General features: G+C 50.4%; 1 protein-coding gene and 1 long non-coding RNA gene across 6 annotated transcripts in view; one reads left to right on the top strand and one right to left on the bottom strand.

The window, feature by feature from the left end:
• Positions 1 to 6,546, top strand: part of PKNOX1 (PBX/knotted 1 homeobox 1) — a 70,945-nt gene extending 64,399 nt beyond the window's left edge. For all 5 annotated transcript variants that reach the window (XM_037984863.2, XM_037984859.2, XM_037984864.2 and 2 more), the window contains one exon: positions 2,887 to 6,546. In XM_037984863.2, the coding sequence (XP_037840791.1) occupies positions 2,887 to 3,098 (212 nt within the window). In that variant the 3' untranslated portion in view covers positions 3,099 to 6,546. The remainder of the gene's footprint in view (positions 1 to 2,886) is intronic.
• A 243-nt stretch (positions 6,547 to 6,789) lies between these two features.
• LOC103219495 (uncharacterized) lies at positions 6,790 to 20,867 on the bottom strand. The gene is made up of 2 exons (XR_012090916.1): positions 10,768 to 20,867; positions 6,790 to 9,228 (listed from the first exon to the last, which is right to left on the bottom strand). It is a non-coding gene; the product is annotated as an uncharacterized lncRNA (long non-coding RNA).
• Between the last annotated feature and the right edge of the window lie 3,568 nt (positions 20,868 to 24,435).

The following is a 24,435-nucleotide window of genomic DNA, read 5'->3' on the forward strand; positions in this document are numbered from 1 at the left end:
ACCGCGCCCGGCCTGTGTGCATGGGTTTTTAAGTATATGTAAATGGTGGTATTTCCTCCTCTTTCTTTTTTCTGGCAGCGATAGAACCTTATTCAGTTAGGAAAGTTTGGGGCCATTATTTCTTCAACCATATTTTCTCACCTTCCTCCTGCAGCCCTTTGTAGGGACTTCAGTGCCTGTGTATTAGGTGGTGAAAAGTTTCACACAGTTCCTCATGTTCCTTCCAGTTTGTTAGATTCTCTGTGTTTAATTTTGGGTGGTGATTTCTGTGACTCTCCTTCCGCTGCACTAATCTTTTCTTCTGTATGGCTTCATCTTACGCTCATCCCATCCAGCGTGGTTTTCATCTTAGACCTTGTAGTTTTCATGTTTCCAGAAGTTCTGTTTGAGTCTTTCCTGTCTTTCATGAGTCTACTTAAGTTTTGAACACACAGAATACAGTTGCTGCCACTGTTTTGATGTCCTTCTCTGCGAATTCTAACATCTGTCAGCTCTGGGTCAGTTTCAGCTGATTGATTTTCCTCCTTATGACAGGTTTTCCTGCCTCTTTTCATGCCTAGTCATCTCACTGGATGTCAGGCATTGGGAATTTGACCTTTTGAGGTGCTGGATGTTTTTGTATTCCCGTAAGTCTTCTTGAGCTTTGCTCTGAAGTGCAGTTAGGTCACTTGGGAGCAGTGTGATCCTTGTGGGTGGTCCCCAGCAGTGGTCAGGCTAGCGCAGATTATCCCAGCTGAGGCCAGACCTTCCTGAGTTCTCCGTCCAGTGCCTGAAGACAAGGAGTTTTCCAGGCTACCTGTGTGAACGCTGGGCTCTGTTCTCTGTGGTCTTTTCAGACGGTTCTTCCCTCGACCTCAAGTCAGTTCCCTGTGGCAGGCGCTGATGGGTTCTCCACTGAATGCGCAGGTGATTTTGCGCGGGGGGTGCTGGCCCCCTGGTTAGGATGGGCTGTGAATCACACTTATTTTGTCTCCATTTAGCCTTTCTTGAGTTGTGTTATATGCATTTAAACCAGAGTGTCCTCAAGTACTGCTGTGACTGCATCCTTTAGGTTTGGATGTGTGGTGGTCTTCTCTTTAAAGAATGTACAGCTAGAAAGTTACTCTGTTTCTTTCTCTCTCTTTCTCTGTCTCCCTCTGTCAGAAAAGGCAATACCTATCTATTGAGGAAAGACATTCAAACAAGAACATTCAGTGAAAAGTAAATCTCTCTTCCATCCTGGCTTCTACTTCTCCAGGGACAACCATTGTTACCAGTTTCCTGTACAAGCTCCAGTGCATACATGATATGATATTGTATGCACAGACATGAATGAATGAAAGTGTATCTTTTTAAAATTTTTTTTTTTTTTTTTTTTGACAGTCTCTGTCTGTCGCCAGGCTGGAGTGCAGCGGTGCAATCTCAGCTCACTGCAACTTCCGCTTCCTGGGTTCAAGCAATTCTCCTGCCTCAGCCTCCCGAGTAGCTGGGACTACAGGCACACACCACTACACCCAGCTAATTTTTGTGTCTTTCGTAGAGACGGGGTTTCACCATATTGGCCAGGCTGGTCTCAAACTCCTGACCTCATGATCCACCCACCTTGGCCTCCCAAAGTGCTGGGATTACAGGCGTGAGCCACTGCTCCTGGGCCTCTTTTAAAATTTTACCCAGATGTTAGCATATCACATAACACTGTCTCTACTTTCATTCATTACTTATTAATACGTCTCACAGAGTTTTACAGATGAGTAAATGTTGGTCCACTGTATTGTTTAGTAGCACCATAGCATTCCACTGTTCAATGTTTTGTTTTATTTTTTTGAGACAGGGTCTTGCTCTGTCACCCAGGTTGGAGTGCAGTGGGGCAAGCTTGGTTCACTGCAGCCTGAACCTCCTGGGCTCAAGTGATCCTCCCGCCTCAGCCTCCTGAATAGCTAGGACTACAGGCATGCACCACCATGTCCAGCTAATTTTTAAATTTTTTGTAGAGATAGGATCTGCCTATGTTGTCCAGGCCGGCTGGTCTGGAACTCCTGGGCTCAAGGGATCCTCCTTCAGTGCTGGGATTACAGTTGTGAGCCACTGGGCCCGTCCTCTCCATTGTTGAGTGTTTTTAATTTGGGCCTTGCTTGTGGATATTTGGGCCGTTTCCATCTTCTGCTGTTAGGTTTTACAACAGGCTCTGGCATGTGACAAGGTTTCTCTTCTCTCACACGAATCTTCCTTCCTCTTCCTGTCTTCTCCTCTTTACTTTGTTTCTCCACTATATTCTTCTTGTGTCTTTCTTCGGTGTTTTTGGGTTTTTTGTTACTACAGTACTTTTTGCTCCATGAATCTGTGTTCTGTATAGTCCTGATCTCCACTGAGGCTGTTCTTAGGCCAAGGCCTTATGAGCTAAGCGTGGTCTGAGGCTGATTTCAGATAGAGTTTCCTTTTTGGTTGTTGTTGTTTTTTTGAGGCGGAGTCTCGCCCTGTTGCCCAGGCTGGCGTGCAGTGGTGCGATCTCCGCTCACCGTGAGCTCCGCCTCCCGGGTTCACACCATTCTCCTGCCTCAGCCTCCCGAGTAGCTGGGACTACAGGCGCCACCACCACACCCAGTTCATTTTTGTATTTTTAGTAGAGACGGGGTTTCACCCTGTTAGCTAGGATGGTCTCGATCTCCTGACCTCGTGATCCGCCCGCCTCGGCCTCCCAAAGTGCTGAGATTACAGGCGTGAGCCACTGCGCCCAGCCCAGAAACAGTTTCTTAAATCCCTATTGAACATTCCCTAAACATACATAGGTTTTTTTTTTTTTTTTTTTTTAAACTTTAGGTCAAACAAGCAAACAGTACCCAATTGAGTAATAAAGTATTTTTCTGAGAGTACTAATTTAAATAATGACACACCTTCATCCTGCTGCAGGAGCTGTTGTCACCATCACCACGCCCGTGAACATGAATGTGGACAGCCTTCAGTCTCTGTCCTCGGACGGGGCCACCCTGGCGGTGCAGCAGGTCATGATGGCAGGGCAGAGCGAGGACGAGTCTGTGGACAGCACAGAGGAGGACGCGGGTGCTCTGGCCCCTGCCCACATCAGTGGGCTTGTCTTGGAGAACAGTGACTCCCTACAGTAGGGGCAGGAGCAGATGCACCTGACTTTTTAGAGTTTGCACAGCAAACATTTTACACAGTTTTATTTCTAATATGTTTTATATGTAGATATAGAAGAGTGCACTTTTGTATTTCATAGTAAGCTTAAAGCGCGTCTTTGCCGGTGCAGCGACTTCTTTCAAGAGTGTGTGTGCGCGCGCGCGCACACGTGTGTGTGTGTGTGTTTTTAAAGAAATTCTTTAAAGATTTAACGCTAAATTGTGAGGAATGACACACCACTCCCTCCCCACCTTGAATCCCTAATTAGATTAAGAAATAGCGCTGCCATTTTCTAAACCGTGATGCAGTTTTCACTTAGTTCTGTGGTTCCAGCAGATCTCAGTGGGCTGGCTTATTTGTGTGGCCCATGGACTTGAAAGAAGCTGCTGCACCCGAAACTGCCAGTGTGCGGTGACAACGGCACACGCCTAGACTGAGTGTGGTTTCATCGTGAGTGGATGGATGGCAAGCTCAGCAAGCCTAAGTCCCCTCATGTTCAGTGAGCCTGTTTCATTTGCTATATATAAAAAGAAACTCCTATTTTTACCTTGCTGGAATTATTGGATAAAAAAGCTATTTTTATAAATTCGTTATGAATTGGATGATGACTATATTGAGGATAAAATTTCTAGAGAAAGAAACAATACATGCTTGCTATTAATATTTCAATTTGGAATGTTCTGAATTGACCAAATTTAATGAACCTGCCCAAAGTTAGCTACTGTTCCATGGTTCTTTGCTCTCCCAGGGTAGTGATGAGCATTTACTACTATAAAAGAAACAGCTATTTAATGAAATTTTGATATCTGCAAATTTTTGTTGATATGTAATGCTCGGATTGCATTTTACACTTGATCTAAACATGTATCGAGAGGTATTTGCTAAATAGGACTTCAGGTAAGTGAGGCGAAATGGTAGCCAGTGATCTGTTAGGAGCTCTTACCATACATACTCCAGTCTAATTTAAATCTGACCACAGTTGCATGGTTGCTTTACCATGTTAGCTGTGTATTGTTTTAGAAGTTTTAAATTCAAAATATGTTATGCACAGAGAATGTTTATTATAAACGAATATAAAATGTGCTCTACCCCATTGGCTCAGAGCTAGGGCAAACAGCAGATATTCAGACTTTATTACTTAACTAGCCGACATCCCTGGAGTCCCAGCGGTGAGTTGGTCTGGCGAGGGCACAGCGGCAGCCCCCACAGGTTGGCTCCCACGTTTGCATTTGTGGCTGGTCTCCTGGTGTCAGTGTTCTCTTGTTGTACGTTGTTGCTTTTGACTTTCCAGAGCCCTCCTGCTCACTTGACCGTATGAGATTTGGAATAACTGTAGGACTTCTGTTTCCTGGTAACAAGATGAACTGAAAGAGTGGGCTGGGTTCTGTTTTCTTCGGTTTTGGTTTGTTTTCATTTGTTTACTTAGGAGTGGTGCTTTTTCTCAGAAAACAGTACACAGTGTTTCACACAGAATGTCGTTATATCATCTGAAATGGTATGGCCCGAGTTCATCTGTTTATAGGGTCAGGAATGTCTTTAATTCTTGAGATTCAACAGTAATGATTGGTTGTAAGCCAAGGGACATTTTAAGCAAGTGAAGCATTTTTTCTGGAACTGATTTTTCCCAAAAGAATATATTAATTGAAGTTAATCGTAGGGGAGTACTTCTAGATAACTTAGAAGTCAGTGGGAAACATACAGAAATGTATTTTAAAATCTTTCAGGAGCTTTAACTGAAAGACTTGATTATCAGCTCTTTTGGGGAGAGAATGACATTTTTTTTTTTGAGACAGAGTTTTGCTCTTGTTGCCCAGGCTGGAGTGCAATGGTGCGATCTCAGCTCACTGCAACCTCTACCTCCCTGGTTCAAACGATTCTCCTTCTTCAGCCTCCCGAGTTGCTAGGATTACAGACATGCACCACCACGCCTGGCTAATTTTGTATTTTTAGTAGAGATGGGTTTCTCCATGTTGGTCAGTCTGGTCTTAAACTCCCAACCTCAGGTGATCCACCTGCCTCGGCCTCCCAAAGTGCTGGGATTACAGGCGTGAGCCACCGTGCCCGGCCAAGAATGAAGGCACCGTTGCATTCCTTGTTTGTGAAATGTTTTCTCATATTTTAAGTCAAGTCTACAAGATCATTTTAACCTAAGTTCCAACTTTGTTGGACTTCTTAAAATAAGCACCCGTGAAAGCCAGCCGGCCCTTCCTCCTCCCCTCACCACCCTCCGTCTCTTGGGCTGCCTGCTCTTTAGTGTAGATTAGTGGAAGCCATTCACAGAATGTAGACTCACTGTTTCTTTCCCCCACTAGAAATCACATTCACTGAGCAGTAGATGGAATTTAAGAGCACTGCCCTTGCCCAGCGCAGTAGAACGTGCCTCTCGTTCCAGCTACTCGGGAGTCTGAGGCAGAGGATGGCATGTGCCAGGAGTTTGAGGCTGCAGTGCACTGTGCTTGCACCTGTGAATAGCCACTGCACTCCATCTTGGGCAACACAGTGAGACCCCATCTATAAAAAGAGGGCACTGCGTGAACCTCAGTGGCACAGGGAAGCTCTGGCCTGAGAGTTAAACACCCATGCTGAATGGTACAGCGTGCATTCTCTCCAGCTGAAAACTTTCTTCCACTTTCCTAAATTCCTACTAAATTCAGGGGAATAGGATAAAGATCATTTAGAGAGAAGGTGCTTATGGACATAGCGTGAGTTTCCTTTAACCTGTCTCCACTGGGTGCTTTTAACTAGCTTCTACACAGCAAGCCGTTTCAGTTTGTAAAATCACTGCCCAGCATGTTTGAGGTCAGTTGGCACCTTAAAACACCTGTTCCCCAGCCCTCGGACAGTGGAAAGAATCTGCAAAAGTGTGACCCTTTTAAGATTTCATTTTAAATGATCAGATTTGATCCCAGTTTTATTTTTGTTGAATTTTTCCCTATGAAGGCTCCCTTTGAATGTGTCTTGAGACCCAAATTGAGCATGTTGCTGTTGTTGCTGCCCTGCACCTGTTGAGCAGGAGTGGCAGGGCTGGCTGTGCTGGGTTCCTGCACGCTCCTGCTGAGGGACTAGCTTGGCCTTTGTGCTTTGATTCCAGATAGTAAGATGAGTGGAAGTGTTTATCCAGTAGGCAAAGGAAACCCTCACGGCTAAGGGCTGCGGGAGTTGTGTCTGTGTGACCTGAGAGTGATCCGTCTCCTGCCTGTGTGAGGAAGCAGGGTGCCCAGCTGGGGTTCTGCCCCCTGCAAAAGCCCATTCCTGGCACTTAGAAAGAACTCAGCAATCTTCTTTCGTTCTAGTTATGTTCGGTCTTTCAAACTGACAATCTTTGAAATGTGAATACTGTAACAATATGTTTTCTTGGATTGTTGTCTTTAAAAAGGATTTTTGTGAAGCAATTGATTTATCAAAGCAAAAAAATTAAAAATAGAAACTTGCTTTATGAATGTTTTATTTTATAAAGCTCATGTCACCAAAAGCTGCTTTTCCATTTTAGGTAAAACATTGAGAGTGTTTTCATGTTTTCTGGTGACATGCAGGGTCTGTAGTGACCCCTGCATATTGGGAAACCAGGACCACACTGCATCGGACTGTTCAGGTCCATTCACGTGTCCAAGAATCTTTTCTTCAATTCCTTACTTTGTTCATTCATTGGCTGTCCAGGCAGAAAATGGAAACAGGTAGCTTTTATGTTTTTTATTATAGTTTTCCATAAATCTGATTATTCTGATAGTTACAAGAAGATAATGACTCATCAGTAAGGTAACATGATCATCAGTAAGGTAACATGATCCCTTTCATAGTTCATATTATAAATTTTCATGACAAGAAAGTTCCTGAAGATTTAAAAGGTACATTAAAACAATTTCAGAGGGTTTTTAATCTTTGTTATCCAAAGTGTTATAACTCCCAACAACTTAGTTCATGCTTAGAGGCTAAAGTCAGCAGACTTAAGTATTTTAAAAACCACATCCAAAATTGTGAGTCTTGTTGGTGATTAGTAGTGACAGCTGACTGTATTGTTTCAGGTAAATGTTTTTCATTGATTTACAGAAAACCGAGGCACTGTGTTGTGTCTCCAGCTCCCTCAGGTCGGAGGTGAGAGGATGGACATGAGCTTGATTAGTGTGGGGTCTCAGGCAGCCCCAGTGTCTCTAGACTTCCAGGGCTTCGTTTGTGAAGAGGAACTGGGCCTGGCGCGGTGGCTCAAGCCTGTAATCCCAGCACTTTGGGAGGCCAAGAAGGGCAGATCATGAGGTCAGGAGATCGAGACCATCCTTGCTAACACAGTGAAACCCCGTCTCTACTAAAAAAAAATACAAAAAACTAGGCTGGGCAAGGTGGTGGGTGCCTGTAGTCCCAGCTACTTGGGAGGCTGAGGCAGGAGAATGGTGTAAACCCAGGAGGCGGAGCTTGCAGTGAGCTGAGATCTGGCCACTGCACTCCAGCCTGGGCAACAGAGTGAGACTCCGTTTCAAAAAAAAAAAAAAAAAAAGGGAAGAACTGGCTTATAAGGTTTATTCTAGCTCTACAATGATGTTTATGACTAATAAGACTCTATCTCTCCATCTAAAGAGAGATGAAGTGAGTAATGGTCTAGCAAATCCAGAAAATAAGAAATATTTGTATTAAATATTTAGTGTTTCACACTTTCTGAATTATACGAATATCATAAATAATGTCTACTTTTTTAGCTTTCATCCCATTCTATTATGTATACTCTCAGAAGAAATTCTTAGTACAAGGGCCAGGCTTGGTGGCTCACGCCTGTAATCCCAGCACTTAGGCCAAGCTGGGTGGACCACCTGAGGTCAGGAGTTTGAGATCAGCCTGGCTGGCCAACATGATGAAACCCCATCTCTACTAAAAACGCAAAAATTAGCCAGGCGTGGTGGCTCATGCCTGTAATCCCAGCTACTCGGGAAGCTGAGGCGGGAGAATCTCTTGAATCTGGGAGGCGGAAGTTGCAGTGAGCTGAGATCGCCCCACTGCACTACAGCCTGGGACATAGAGCGAGTCTGTCTCAAAAAAAAAAAACTTAGTACAAATTATTTTTGCCCTTGTACAGGAAGATCTTTTTACCTTCACTAAGACCTAGGATCATTGTTTAACTATCGTTGTTCATAAAATCTGCAAGACAAGTGACTATATAGCATCTAAGCACGTGCGACTGAAAGCAGTGAATGCTGCTCCCGGTGTGGTGTCTGGGCCTGGGCCAGCTTTCCCCAATGCCACATCCTCACCAGGCGGCCCAGCTCGGGTTGGCACCTGCAGGCTCCTCTCTGCCAGGCCTCCTCAGGTCTGGCTTTTGTAGTCTATAAAGAACTAGTTAGGGTTGCTTACTTGGATAATTTGTAAATATTCTGTATAAAAATAGTATTTAGAAGGTATTGTCTTATACAGATGTTTCCATTCTTTAGCTCGTTATGTGAATGAGGATTTCAACCCTGTAAAAAGCAAGAATGGTTTTAATATAAATCAGGAATTCTAGGCCGGGCGTGGTGGCTCACACCTTTAATCCCAGCACTTTGGGAGGCCAAGGCAGGCGGATCACCTGAGGTCAGGAGTTTGAGACCAGCCTGGCTGACATGGAGAAACCTGGTCTGTACTAAAAATACAAAAATTAGCCGGGCATGGTGGTGGGTGACTGAAATCCCAGCTACTTGGGAAGCTGAGGCAGGAGAATGGCTTGAACCCGGGAGGCAGAGGTTGTAGTGAGCCGAGACCATGCCACTGCAGCGCAACCTGGGTAACAGAGCAAGACTTTCCCCCCACCCACCACCGCCCCCCCCAAAAAAAGTCAGGAATTCTTTTATTCCAGCATCTTTCAAAAGAAACATTTTAGGCTGGGCGCAGTGGCTTCTGCCTATAATCCCAGCACTTTGGGAGGCCAAGGCGGGTGGGTCACAAGGTCAGGAGTTCCAGACCAGCCTGGCCACTATGGTGAAACCCTGTCTCTACTGAAAATATAAAAAATTAGCTGGGCCTAGTGGCATGTGCCTGTAAGTCCCAGCTACTTGGGAGGCTGAAGCAGGAGAATTCCCTGAACCCAGGCGAGGGAGGTCGCGGCGAGCCGAGATCGCACCACTGCACTGTAGCCTGGGCGACAGAGCGAGACGCCTCCAAAAAAAAAAAAAAAGAAAAAACATTTTAATGATGGCTTTAGTTGCTTAGACATTTTTAGAAAATGGCCTGTAGAAAAATAAGGTATATTTTAAAATATTTCACTTTATATTCACTGTTTTCTTTCACATTATCTTAACACAGCAATCCATGTCAGAAATAAGTTGTGAAGCCCTTGACAGTTTACATTGCCTTGTGTGTGAGTGTCGACTGAGTTGTAGAGACCGTGGAGCTAGAGGAGAGCAGCCAGCGAAGGTGGAGAAATGCTCAGCTGAACTGTGCCAGGGAGTCCCAGGAAGGAGCGATTCCCGCAGCAGAAGCTGTGAGAGTGTGGGTTGCTGTGGGAGGGTAGATGGGAGGAGGACAGGGGGCTCGGCAGCCCGGAGGGACTGGTGGCCTGGGAGACAGCAGTGCAGAGGAGAGGGGAGGGCAGAGGCAGGCGCCGTGGGTTCTGGGCATGGCCATGAGCCACTGGAAGATGATATGGGAGCTTATCTTTGCTCCGTTGGGGAAGAAGCCCTTATTTTGAGACCCCAAAGGCATAAATCCGAGGGCAAAACATGGGTGATTTGGCCAGATCAAAATCAGTTTCTCTGTGCAGTGGAGGACACAGAGGACTGTTAATAGGTGGTGACTGACAGCAGCGCTTTGCTCGTTCCTTCTTTTTAATGGATAAAGCCAGCAAGGAGCCAGTGTTTAGGGGGATTCTAGAAGTCTCTAGAACCATGACAGCGAATATTAATAGTTCATTGAAAGGAGACCAGAGGACCAAGCAGCACGTGAAGACTGTAGGCCTCGCCACGCCCAGGGAGTGTGAGCTGGAACCCAGGGGCGTGCTGCCTTGGCGGCGGGCTGCAGTGAGGAAGCTGGGATTGGGGATCTGCAGAAACGGGAACTTGTGTGGTGCTGGCAGGAATATCACAGGGCCAGCCATTTTGGAATGAACCTGACAGTATAGTCACTTGTCACATAACAACGGGCTGTGCTCCGAGAAATGCCTCTTTAGGGGACTCTGTCACCGTAGGAACAGCACAGTGCGCTCACACAGCTCACTACACACCCACCCTGTGTGCTTAGCCCACTGCTCCCGGCCAAAGATCAGCGCGGCACGTGACCCTGCTGTGTACCCGGGGCAGTCATAACATATCGTAAGGATTTGTGTGTCTAAACAGTTAAATTGGCCGGGTACCATGGCTCACGCGTGTAATCCCAGCACTCTGGGAGGCTGGGGCAGGGAGATCACTTGCGCTGAGCTGCTCGAGGGCAGCCCGGGCAATAGACTAAGACTTCATCTCTACAAAAAAATGTAAAAATTAGCCTAGCATGGTGGCTGACGCCTGTAGCCCAGCTACTCGGAGGCTGAGGTGGGAAGATGTCTTGGACTCAGGAGGGAAAGGTTTCAGTGAGCTGTGATGACACCACTGCATGCCAGCCTGGGCGACAGAGCCAGACCCCGTCTGAAAACAAATATGCTAAACAAAGAAAGATACAGTAAAACTACAGTCTAAAGTGTTAAAAATAGCACAGGGCACTTACCAGGAGCTGTCAGTGCCTCAGGGAGTATGAGTGAGCATGGAAGCCTAGGATGTTACTTTGTGTACTTATGTGTGCTGGCAGCACCAGACACGGAAGATACACTGTGTCCACGTTCTGATGACAGGGACTTCTCTACTCCGCTGTAACCTCACGGGACCTCCTTGGTCTGCTAGGTCCGTTGTTGGCCGAAACATCATGGGTGGCACAGACTTGCGCAGAGACGCTCACTGCAGCCTCGCCTGTGGCAGCAGGGGTTACAGAAGCAGCGTGGACACCCACATGGAGGGAAACGGGATGCGCTGCTGGGCGTGTCGTGGGGGTGTGGCTGTGTGACAGTTGGCGCCACATTCTTGGGTCTGCTTCTGTCAGTAGCTTTATTTCGTGGCCGTGGATTGTCTGGTGTTTATCTCATAGTTTACTGAATGCCGGGGGTCTTTTTGTAGAACAGTGGAGACCAAGATGAATAGTCCTCATGCCCAGAAACAGGCACTCCCCTTCGGACAGGCCCTGGGTGGGTGTGGTCACCAGATGAGCTGGCTGTGGGCTTGGGGCTGCCTTTGTCCCTGCGGGCACCACAGGCTTCCGATTCTTCCAGCAGTGGCCACGGCCAACCTGTGCATGGTGTGGGTGCCAGAGTGACCCTGCCCCTCCTTAGGTGCCAGCAGGCCTTGGATGCTGCGCAGTGCTTGGTGTCTGTTCCTGCCCTCCCTCGCAGAGGGCTGCTGCTGCCTGCTCCTGGCTCCACCGTCGCAGGTGGGTCCTAGACCCTTGGGGTACAGGGCTCATGCCCACTCCTGCCTCTGCTGCCAAACTCTGCCTTATCTCTGGACAGTGGCTTGGGCGGGAGAGTGTCTGAGCCAGGGCGGACCTTGAGTTCAAAACGTTTCCTGCCTCTCCCCGGTGGCTCTTTACCTGGTGGAAGGAGGGAAGGGGCAACTCTTTACCTGGTGGGAGGAGGGAAGGGGCAGCTCTTTACCTGGTGGGAGGAGGGAAGGGGCAGCTCTTTACCTGGTGGGAGGAGGGAAGGGGCTGCAGGTTCCCCGTCCCCTCACTGTTTTCTCCTTTCCTGCCCTCTGGCAGCTACCAATCGGGGCGGGCAGGGAGGCCTTTGCCCTGCGCTCCAGAGTGCACACGGAGCTCTGTGCACAGAGTTCAACAGAAATGGGAATGAGGAAGGGGGAACATTGGGGTTTGGAAATGGTTTTCACTCCGAGTTGAAGGCACTGCCTTTTACCTTGAGCAACGTAAAGCCGTTCTGATTCCTGATTCTCTGTACGGAAGGATTCTCTCAGGCGGTGTCCAGGGTCTGATGGCAGGAATGACATCTCCAGTCCCCTGTGCTCCTCTGGAATTTTGCCCATCCAGGGAGTCCCCCGCTCTTGATCCTGGGGAGGTCTCTGTGGCCTGCTGGGGAGGTAGCTGCCATGTGACTGACAGGTTGAGGGGGCTCAGGCTTGGCCCGGGTGCCATGTTGGAAGGAAGCCCAGGCCGTGGGGACAGGCCATGCAGGTGTCTGTCTGCGAGCCCACGCTGACCACCAGCTACACACAGGTGAGCCTACAGGCACCTCAAGCCACCCCAGCTGATGAGCAGAGCAGAGCTGCCCGTGAGCCCCGCTCCAGATACAGATGTGTGAGCAAAATAAACGTTGCCACTGTCTGAAGCCACTTTTCTGGTTGTTGTTAAACTGGCTTAGTGCCCGAGGCGGGACTCTGTGGCCGCTTCTCTGTCATGTCACGTGGGGCCTTGGCATGGGCCGTGCCCATCGTGTGCCAGGCATGCGCTGGGCCATGTCAGCCCTGCACCAGCCTTCCTGGGGCCTCCTGTGGACCCACGCTGCCCGCTAGTGATGCCAGCTCTGGATCCAGTCACTGAGCAGGGGTGTTAGATCCATAAGAAGCAAAGTTTGGGGGAGCTTGGAAGGGAGTGGGCCGACCCGGGCCTCTTCACCCGATGCTGATGCCACCTGGGTGTGAGCCAGCGGAGAGGGCTGTGCCCAGGTGTGGCACTGCGGGCAGGAGCTGCCCACTCAGGCTCTCTGAGGCCTTTGAGTCGTTCTCTGCCAGTTCAGACTTCCCTCCGACAGCTTCCCAAAGCTTTGATGGAGCCGTCCTGAGTCATGTGCACATCCTTGCTAGCTGCAGCCTGAGAAGACACTGAGCACATGGTTCACATTTTTAAAATGATGCTTTAATCAAATATGTTAAGCTAAATCTTTTTTTTTTTTGAAACAGAGTCTTGCCCTGTCACCCAGGCTGAAGTATAGTGGCACGATCTCAGTTCACTGCAACCTCCGCCTCCTGGGTTCAAGCAGTTCTCCTGCCTCAGCCTCCCAAGTAGCTGGGATTACACCCGTGTGCCACCACGCCCAGCTAAGTTTTATAGTTTTAGTAGAGATGGGGTTTCACCATATTGGCCACGCTGGTCTCGAACTCCTGATCTCAAGTGATCCGCCCGCCTCGGCCTCCCAAAGTGCTGGGATTACAGGTGTGAGCCACTGTTCCTGGCCAAACTAAATCTTAAGAGAACACTTTTAAAATATTATTTCAGTGCCAGTAGTTGCTTCAATTAAGCACTCATTGGTTAAAAAGAATGTCACTGATACTACCTCTGCCCACCGCCCGACAGTGGGTTCTGGCCTGGGCTCTTTGAGGTCCACCTCCAGCTGAGCCCCACCGAGGCCTCATTGCCCCTACTGGCAGGAGAAGCCAGCTGATATGCCCCTGAGCTGAGGGCTGTTGAGGATTTGGTGGTCCAAGGCGTCCCTGGACTCACTGCCTGCCAGGCAGGGACAGCCCCTGCAGAGGAAGAGGCTGAATACGGGACAGGGGTGCCTGCCACTCCACAGGGCCTGTCCAGTGCCTGTCCTGGTGGGTAAGCAGCAGGCTCACCACCTACCCGGGGCCCAGCACCACCAGGGCTGTGCTACAGGTTGCAAAAGGCCCAGTGGTGCCTGAGCCACTCTCCTGGTGAGGAAGACGCCCAGACACAGGGCAGCTATCTGCACGGGGAAGGAAAAGCCTGACCTTTGGGCCACATCACAGATGCTTGGTTGATTTAATAAGACTGAATCGTGGCCAGGCACAGTGGCTCACGCCTGTAATCCCAGCACTTTGGGAGGCCATGGCAGGTGGATCACTTGACCTCAGGAGTTTAAGACCAGCCTGGCCAACATGGCAAAACTCCATCTCTAGCAAAAATACAGAAATTAGCTGAGCATGGTGGTGCACACCTGTAGTCCCAGATACTTGGGAGGCCGAGATGGGAGGATCAAGCCCAGGAGGTGGAGGCTGCAGTGACCCAAGATGGTGCCACTGTACTCCAGCCTGGGTGACAGAGCCAGACCTTATCGCACAAAACCCCACAAAATCCTGAATTGTAAAGCACACTAATAGACTGGTTCTGTCATTAAAGTACTAAAAGAAAGGATTACACACCCAGCGTTCCTCAAATGCAGTCTTCAGGACTTTAACAGTGGCTGGTAATTAGCTGCATCTGTGTCCCTGTGAGGGCACCTGCCAAGCCTTCGAAGCCATGTGTTGTCTTAGGTGAGTGGCATGTCTTCTTGCACTGCTGTTTTTGCTAGACATTTGCTCACATCCTTTTTTACATTTTTAAACAAATAGCACAAATATGAACTTGGGCTTGGACCAAGACAGTAGTTCTGAGCTTAGTGAAACTCACAGCACTAGGGTGAAGTCACTGGGCACGGCAGTCTCTTGCCGACAGCCTGTGCTTTTAGTTGACATCATCTTTCGCCTGGCTCCTGCTGTCACTCTTGCTGGTGGGTTTTGTAAGCATTGGTACTTTTCAGTCATCCCTTCTGGAAACCTGCCCTGCCTGAGCTTTCAGGAATGTATCTGTTACCACCACTCTTCAGCGATTCTTCCTGCTCCCTTTGCCAAGGTCTGTTTCTCCAAGATTGGAGGGGGTCGTTTGAATCGGCCCAGATGCAGCGAACAAGAGGCCCCAGCACCTAGGAGGGTGTTGGTTCTCTGGCATCTCTGTGGCCATGGGGTGCCACCGTAGCAGCCAGGGCCACACACTGCTTATCGGGGCCCCACCAGGGGATGCTGTTGCTCCTGGCCCTCTCAGCAGAGCCCTGGGACCCACCCTGTGTGGACTGCTGAGGTCACAGGCCCACCCAGACTAGTGACTGGCAGGGAATGGCATGTCCCCTTTGGCTTCTGTCTACCGAGGCCAATCCCTAGTCCCCATCCCCGCCCTCCCATCATCATGGCTATGGGAAGAGGCAAGGAGACCTGAACTGTCAGGAATGAGGAAGGGGATGGATGCTGAAGAGATTGACATCCATGACCCTGGGTTTCCTCCTTCCCCTACCTCGAGGGCTTTGGCAAGATTAGGCAAGTATGTAAGGAGAAGGAGTGGGCCTGGCTTCCCTGAAGCTGAGCAGTCAGGGCCTGAATGATTTGAATGGGATCCAAGTAAACCCTATGGCCCCACATGGCAGAGTCTCTGCACGGAATCCAACCTGGGCTCATGGCCCTGCGGCCTCACAGGCCTGGCACAGCGGTGTCAGCTAATTCCTTGCCTCTGGTGGGTAGGGGACTGATTGGTCCTGCTGATGGCAGAAGCAGGCCATCTTTGGAGCAAAGTTGGAGCTGAGTTCAGGTGCTGTCACAGCCTGACTGGGTGTGCACACACTTGGGGCAATGCTGACATGCCAGCCCCTTGCCACCTCGGCCCCCTCTGGACTTTGGGCACTGATAAGCGTAGGAGGAAAGCCAAGTGGGGACAGGGGGCAGCTTGGTGCTGGCCTGAAGGCACCCTTGGCACCATGAATGGCACCAGGAGGCAGACAGGTTCCTGGGTGGAAGGGGGCAGCTCCTTGGTGAGGCGCCCTCTTCAGGCCAGGAAGGGCTTGAAGGCTGGGGGCAAGGCTGCCAGTCCTGTGAACTGGAGTGGGGAACTTACGGTGCCTTTTTCAGGCCTGCCCATGGCCTCCCTTGGACCAACTGGCACAGCATGCACTTCCTCCCCATTGAGGCCCATAAAAGCCCCAGGCTCAGCCAGAGCTGAGCAAATGTTGGGACGACCACCTGCAGACAGGAGCAACCTACTCCAGGACCCCCTCTTTGCTGAGAGCTGCCGAGATGATGGAGTGATGACAGGGAGATGATGGGATGACCAGCTGCAGAGAAGAGCTACCCTCTCTGCTGATAGCTGAACACCTGTTGGGATGACTTGCCTAACAGAGGAGCTACCCTTTCTGCTCGGAGCTGAACAGATGTTGGGACACCCTGGCTGCAGAAAGGAGCTGCCCCCCTGTGGGTTTCCTCAAAGCTGTTCTATCTATCACTCAATAAAGCTTCTCTTCATCTTGCTCACTCTCCACTTGTCTGCATACCTCGTTCTTGGATGCAGAACAAGAACTCGGGACCTGCCAAATGGCAAGGCTAAAAGAGCTGTAGCACAAACAGGGCTGAGATGTGCCCTTTGCTTGCCACATTACAGGTAAAGCGAAGGAGAGAGGAGCTGCGGCCCTTTGGGGAACCCAGACCTGGGAGCTCCCCAAGCCAGGGCTGTGATTCCCTCTTTGGGGCCCTGTGGTTCCTGGTGTCTCTAAACTTTTGGGCACCACCGTGTTCCCCAGTGCCATGCTGTAGAAGCTGCTTGCTGTGTGCTTGGTCTGGCTGATGCCTCACAGGGAGCCAGCACCTAGAGCTGCTCGCCCGGCTGAAGCAGCTGGCATGTCTGACTGTGCACCATGGCCAGACCCTACGCGCTCACACACGCCTCACCATTCCATGCCTGACTTGCCCTTGGCAGGCATGGGACCCAGGCCTGTAGTGTGAGCCGAGGGCAGCCTGCCAGCCCAAGTGGGTGAAATGAGCCCAGCAAGCCTGAGCAAAACTCGGGCAAAGGCCCCCCAGCCACAGAGGTTTTGGCCAGAAAAACGACACCCTGAAGATCCCATAACACGACTCTCCCAGTTTGCAGCGCTTCCCCGTCTGTCGGTTCTGTGATGTCTGCTTGCAGCTCAGCGTCTGTTCGAGCCTGTCTGTTGTCTGTTCACACGCTCCCATCCTCCTCCTGTGTCTGTGAAGTCTTAAACCTTTAGTTAAGTCAATACATGTCTGGTGAGATGCAATTCTCTATTGTGTTCACTAAATTAAGACTAGCTGACATGTCTTTGTTGTTATTCCACATTACATATATTCTACATATTTCTAAACCAAAAAAAATAATGTAGCTGGGCACGGTGGCTCACGCCTGTAATTCCAGCACTTTGGGAGGCTGAGGCAGGCGGATCACAAGGTCTGGGGTTCGAGACCAGCCTGGCCAGCATGGTGAAACCCCATCTTTACTAAAAATACAAAATTAGCCAGGCCTGGTGGTGGGCGCCTGTAGTCCCAGCTATTCAGGAGGCTGAGGCAGGAGAATCGCCTGAACCCGGGAGTGGAGGTTGCAGTGAGCTGAGATCGCACCACTGCACTCCAGCCTGGGTGACAGCAAGACTCTGTCTGAAAATAATAATAATGTTAAATAAAAAAAAATGTAGGGAACCTTTAAAAATCCTGAGGAGATAGCCCACACACCACTCCTGGTCCATCTTGACCACTGATGCTGGCCTTATAAGGGCCAGGTGTGCACTCCTAGGCGTGGACCCAGGGAACCTGCGATTTTGACCCTAACGGGGACCAATCTGCACAGCTGAGCCAGCCTCTCTGCAGTCCCTGTCCCATCCACGGCAAACCCCCCAGACTTTCTTCTTATGGTCAAGGGTTTGGTGACGCAGCTCTGAGCAACTCCTGCTGGCCTGGAAAGCTCCTCTGTCCTCACGAAGTTGTGGCCTCTGCTGTAAGAACACCTGTCAGGAGACAGTGAAGACCTCCACAACTGTGGGCTCACTGGGTCAAGAGCATTAGCGCCCCGACCCAGGGGCTGACCGAGACCCTATGTCATGGGCATGTGTGCCCAGCTAGGAAGTCCTGAGCCAGCCAGGGTACTCCTGCAGGAGACAGCACCAGCTGAACCACAGCTTGGCCTCCGGAGAGCACTCACAGGCCACGAGGTGGTGGCGCTTGTGGCTGCTGTGAGCATCTGCCCCGGAGAGGGACTGCGTCTGGGTGCTCACCAGCGGCTCCAGAGCCTGCCAGGCTCAGCAGACAGACGTTATAGTGCCCCTGATGGGTGCGCGGCGCCAGGCACAGGTGTGCATCTGCTGACTGTGCGGAATTGTGACTCTTAGGACACTTCCATAACAATGACTATTTTGACTGCATCGAGAATGAGTAGCCTCGGCCACTTCCCCTGCATTTTGTGTAGAGCCCAGGGCCCGGCTCACTCCCGTTGTGACTGTGTGAGACCCTCGCAGAGAGCCAGGGGAGGTGGCAGCTTGAGATTGCTGCAGCGGGGACAGTTGGCATTTAACGTCACTCTTGAAGATCATTTGTGAGAATTTGGGTGTTTGGGGTTTTTAGTGTGGCCTCAAATAGATTGTCAGTGCTACAGCTCCAGAGCTGAGAAGTTGTATGTGCCACCCCACACGGGAGGATAGGCCCGTGCCCTGCCCTCCCTGAAGCTCACTCACTGTGCCCCTCTCCTGGCTTCTCTCCTGCCTCCCTGCTCAACAAGCTCCTAGAGACTCCCCGAATATTGTCACTCCCTGGAGCCGCAGAGACCCCCACAGCTCCCTGCTTGGCGCTCTCCTGTGCATCCCGCACGAGCTCCCCCTTCTCCAGTTCCTGATGCACACCCCTGCCCTCTGTAGGTGCTATGTACAGGGCCCTGCCAGCCTCCGAGGCCCACAAGGGCTTCTGGTTCAGGAAGGTTCTGTGATTACCTCAACTCCAAACCCTCCCTCCCCCAGCCCCAGGCAGCATGTGGCACCCTAGCATCCCAAGAACACCAAGTGCCATTTCCTGGAAGAGTGAATGCCATTTTCTGTCAAGAGAAGTTTCCACATCTCTGGCCTGTGATTGACTGACTCGCTTTTGAAGTCCGTTCAGGAGAGGTCATGCCCATCCCCTTCCTCTACCCGCTGGCCTGCCCTGTTTCACTTGGCTGCATAGTGGGAAAAGGGAACTTTTCCACCGGCCCTAAGCAGAGCCTGCTCTCCAGAGACTGGCAGAAAATCAAGTGCCCGGGGAGAGCTGGGTGGAGGGAAAGCCGGAGGCTCCCCTGAGGCCCCGTAGAAGGAGTGCCTTCTGGTCACTCTGGGAAGCCCTGCCCTTTCCTCCTCCCACCTGCCTCCCTGCCAGTGTCCTCACGCAGCAGACCTGCAGGAACAATGCCGCCATGGGGGCCTGAGTGTAGGGGACCTCCCAGGTCAACACCACAGCCCCACACGGATGCCACCAACCTGCAGAGAAAAGCCCTTATTAGTGTCCACAGTGACTCTGTCTCCATCCTTCAGGTGGCTCAATGCCAGGGCATAATTCAAGCTATTGCTGAGATGCCCAGAGACCAAGAACATGAAGCTGGGCACATCATAATTTCCAAAACAATGTTGTAAAAGAACAAAGCTGTAGGACCCATACTTTCAATTTCAAAACTTACTACAGAATTACAGTCATCAAAACAGTGTGGTACCATCATAAGGCCACACAGATCAATGGAATAACACTGAGTCTAGAAATGAGCCCACGTGTCTGAGCAAGGGTGCCAGGCCATTCCACGGAGGAAGAATTGTCTCTTCGACAAAAGATGCTGAGACAGACAGACATCCACAAACTCCCATGTTAAACCGTCTACAAAAATTGACCAAAAATCGATCAATGAGTTAAATCTATGCAGATCTTAGAAGAAAACATAGGGGTATATTTCCATGAACCTTGGATTTGCCAATGGATATGACACCCGAAGCATGCGCAACTGGAAAAATAAATGCGCAACTGGAAAAATAAATAAATTTTGACTCCACCAAAACTAGAAACAGCTGTGCATCAAAGAACATTAAGAAAGTAAAGAGACCGGGGCCAGTGGCTCACGCCTGTAATCCCAGCACTTTGGGAGGCCGAGGTGGGCAGATCACTTGAGATCAGGAATTCAAGACCAGCCTGGCCAACATGGTGAAACCCTGTCTCTCCTAAAAATATAAAAAATTAGGCCAGGCACAGTGGCTCACACCTGTAATCCCAGCACTTTTGGGAAGCCGAGGCAGGTGAATCACAAGGTCAGCAGTTTGAGACCAGCCAGGCCAACATTGTGAAACCCCATCTCTGCCAAAAATACAAAAATTAGCCGGGTGTGGTGGTGTGTGCCTGTAATCCCAGTTCCTGGGGAGGCTGAGGCAGGAGAACTGCTTGAACCTGGGAGGCGGAGGTTGCAGTGAGCCGAGATCGTGCCACTGCATTCCAGCCTGGGACACAGAGCAAGACTTTGTCTTTAAAAAAAAAAATTAGCTGGGCGTGGTGTTGGGAACCTGTAATCCCAGCTACTTAGGAAGCTGAGGCAGGAGAATTGCTTGAACCCAGGAGGTGAAGGTTGCAGTGAGCCAAGATTGCACGATTGCACTCCAGCCTGGGTGACAGAGTGAGACTCCGTCTCAAAAACAAAGAAAAATAAAATAAAAAGATAACCTACAGAATGGGAGAAAATATTTGCAAGTCTTATGATAAGGGTTTAGCATCTTGAACATCTTCTCCCAGAAAATAACCAACAGGAACATGAAAAGATGTTCACTCAACATCACCAATCATTAGAGAAAGGCAAATCAAAACCATAATGATGTAGCAGGACGAGCCGCAGACAAAACTCCTCAGACACCAGATTAAAGAAGGAAGAGGTTTTTCATTCGGCTGGGAGCGTCGGCAGACTCGCATCTTGAGAGCCGAGCTCGGCCGGGCGCGGTGGCTCAAGCCTGTAATCCCAGCACTTTGGGAGGCCGAGACGGGCGGATCACGAGGTCAGGAGATCAAGACCATCCTGGCTAACCCGGTGAAACCCCGTCTCTACTAAAAAGTACAAAAAACTAGCCGGGCGAGGTGGCGGGCGCCTGTAGTCCCAGCTATTCGGGAGGCTGAGGCAGGAGAATGGCGGGAACCCGGGAGGCGGAGCTTGCAGTGAGCTGAGATCCGGCCACTGCACTGCAGCCCGGGCCACAGAGCCAGACTCTGTCTCAAAAAAAAAAAAAAAAAAAAGCCGAGCTCCCCGAAGACAGAGTTCTTGGCCCTTTTAAGGGCTTACAACTCTACGGGGTTCCACGTGAAAGGGTCCCGCACATGTGGTTAGAGTGGGGGTTAATCTTTTAACCTCAGGCCTGGTCATCAGTGGCACCGGCTGGTCTTGCCACTGACTTCATTCCTGTTGTTTTTCAACTTTTACTTCCTCCTCCTCAGAGACAGGAGACAGTAAGAGAAATGGCTTCTCTCCTCATTCCCCACTTTGAGAAGGTCACTCACCAGTGGGAGTTCTCACTCTCATCTTCACTCCCCAGGTCTTCCTGCCAGTTCAGTTCCACTGACTCCTAGAGTTACATACTCTTGTTTTCCAACAGGGGCTAATCTGCGTCTTTTAGGTCCAAACAGGTGAACCAGGTGTCCTCAGCTGGCAGCAACCCCAACAATGTGTCAATAGTCTTTGGATAAGCCGGCAACTGGGGCAGTTACTACCAAACGTTCAGCACCAGGATCGACAAGAAAATACCCCCGACTGTCATCCTGACCATAGGCTCTTTGGGGGCACTTGAGCCCGGTCCCCCTCAGTCCAATAACCCTTCTGCCAGGTTGAGCAGGGCCCCTTCCTCCTTGTCTGGGGCCTCCTGCTCTGAGTCACCTTTTTTGTTTTGAGACAGTATCTTACTCTGTCACCCAGGCTGGACTGCAGTGGCGCGATCTCGGCTCACTGCAAGCTCCGCCTCCCGGGTTCACGCCATTCTCCTGCCTCAGCCTCCCTAGTAGCTGGAATTGTGAAACCCCGTCTCTACTAAAAACACCTTGTTTTCTTTTTAGCTGAGGGCATTTGTTCTTCTAATGTCCTATTTATTTACAATAAGCACACTGGTTACGCTGCAAACTCTGACAACCAGGCTGAGTTTCTTTCCCAGGGCCCCCCACTTCACTTCCCTTGCCTCTTTGGGGGGACTGCTCTGATTGCTGCAGCTAGCAGGTCGGCGTTTCACCGGGCCTGACGTTCACTCTCTTTGCGATTTTCCTTATGGCTTACTGCGTCCCTGTTTACAAACACTCGGTTAGCTATTTCTAATAACTGATGTATTCATCCCTGCAAACCCAGCGTGTTTCTGCAGTTTTCTTCTAATGTCTTCTGCGCTTTGACTAACTAAAGCCATGTTGATCATGCGCTGATTTTCAGGGCTATGGGGATCAAAGGGAGTGTACATATGACAGGCCTCGCAGAGTCTCTTGTAGAATTGTGCTGGACGCTCTTCTTTTCCCTGAATGACCTCAGAGACCTTGTTAACGTTTGAGGCCTTCTGGACTCCCTCTTTAATCCTTCCAGGAGAGCTTCCCTGTCTCGGTTCAGCCTTTGCACACCCTCTCTTTCATCTGGGTCCCACTGGGGGTCGGTTCCTGGGAACTGGGTCCTCACATACTCTTGGGGGTTTTGGTAACCAGCCGGTACATGTTCCTCTGGCCACTCAGGTGCTGCGTGGAGCACTCTCCGCCTTTCATCTGTGTTAAAGAGGAACATGAGCAGCTGGTGGCCATCAGCCCAGGTGGGGCTATGGGTCTGGATAAGTTGGGAGCAAATCAGTTAGAGCTTGTGGCTTTTCGTATAGGACGGGCTATTGTTGATCGGCAGAGGTGAAGGGCTGGTACACAAAAACACGCCTCTCCACCGTGTGCCCATCCTCCTCTGTCCCAGGATACCGCTGCTCTCTCAGGGGCATTTGCATCCCGGTTTTGGGTCGTAAACGAGCTGCCAAGGGAGGGGTTTCTCCCGAGGCTTCACCTCCTCTCTTGTCTACTCTGGGTGGGATATGTTTGTCTTGCGGAGGCGCAAGCATTGTGGGCTCAAGAGGGGGGAGCCTCTCTCCCTGGTAAGGGGAGGGCACCACTGGGATCACTGGTGCCATCTCCTGCAATGAGTCTTCTGGTGTTGGGTTGAACAGAACTTCAGGAGTTGATTTCCCTCAGCGGGTGGAGCGGGATTCTTGGCTGTCTGTCCCTTTGCTACTGGCACCGCTGCTGCCTGCCTGCTTAGCCACTGGGGGGTTCTAGCACCAGCTGTAACCAAGTGTCTATGTATGGGAACTAGTCTAGGTATCCCTAACCAGTTACCTTGTGCCACACCTTAGAAACAAGGGACCTGTCCAGGCTTCCTTCTGATGGCCAACCCACTTCTAATGTTGGCCAATCTATTTCACACGAAGTTCTAAGTTTTCCTGGTGTCACAGTAACCCCCCAGTCTCCACTAAATCCCTTCTTAAAATTTTTCAACATAGTTCCTGGCGGAGTGGGCTCACTTTGTGTCTGAACCATGTTTCTTCGAAATAAAACACCACACTCACACCACACACACACACCACAGAACGAAGAATGGGTAAAAAGGGCACACATGCACTTTTTCAGTTTACACCAAACCAGAATAAAAACCAAAATCAGAGTATCCAGAAATCCAAGCCAGGTCAAAACCAAATCCAAAGTATCAGGCAATTCAGGTTAAGTCAAAAACCGAAGTGCAGGTACAGGCACGCCGTGGGTGATCAGGCCACGCTTCCACTCAAATGCAGTGGGCAAGTTCCCAAGACCAGTCTTACCAAGTTTCAGACGTCCGGACTTAAAGTGCCAGCTCCTTCCCGGTGTTCAGCCTCTGCGTGGATCCTCCGCGGGTGTCTGCTGTGCACTGCTCTGACGAGAGGTTCCACCGGGGCAAATGCCTATCCGGGAGCACGCTCAGGATCCGCGTGGCTCCAGCTGGCCAGAGGCCCCCGCAGGGATGTTCCACAGGGCAGGCCTAAGCGACCTAAGGGGCTGCCTCGACTGTCTGTTAAATCACCTCGCTTCCCAGTCAGGGAACCAAGAAATGTAGCAGGACCAGCCGCAGACAAAACCCCTCAGACACCGGATTAAAGGAGGAGGAAGAGGTTTTTCATTCGGCCGGGAGCGTCAGCAGACTTGCGACTTAAGAACTGAGCTCCCCGAAGAGAGTTCCTGGCCCCTGTAAGGGCTTACAGCTCTAAGAGGTTCCACGTGAAAGGGTGATGCTAGATTGAGAGCACATGTGGTTAGAGTGGGGGGTTAACCTTTTAACCTCAGGCCTGGTCATCAGTGGCACCAGCTGGTCTTGCCACGGACTTCATTCCTGTTGTTTTTCAACTTTTACTTCCTCCTCCTCCTCAGAGACAGGAGACAGTAAGAGAAATGGCTTCTCTCCTCAATGAGACACCTCTTGATACACACTAGCATGGCTATAATAATTTAAAACAAGAAAATAACAAGTGGTGATAAGGACCTGGAGAAACTGGAACCCTCGTGCACTGTTGGTGAGAATGGAAATCGGTGAGACCGCTGTGGAACACAGCTTGATGGTTCCTCAAAAAATAAACATGCAGGCCGGGCACGGGGGCGCACGCCTGTCATCCCAGCACTTTGGGAGGCCGAGACAGGCAGATCACCTGAGGTCAGGAGTTCGAGACCAGCTTGGCCAACATGGTGAAACCCCATCTCTACAAAATATAAAAATTAGCCAGGCAGAGTGGCGCATGCCTGTAGTCCCAGCTACTCGGGAGGCTGAGGCAGG

This window comes from Chlorocebus sabaeus, chromosome 2 (genome assembly GCF_047675955.1).
Source record: "Chlorocebus sabaeus isolate Y175 chromosome 2, mChlSab1.0.hap1, whole genome shotgun sequence".
Lineage (NCBI taxonomy): Eukaryota > Metazoa > Chordata > Mammalia > Primates > Cercopithecidae > Chlorocebus > Chlorocebus sabaeus.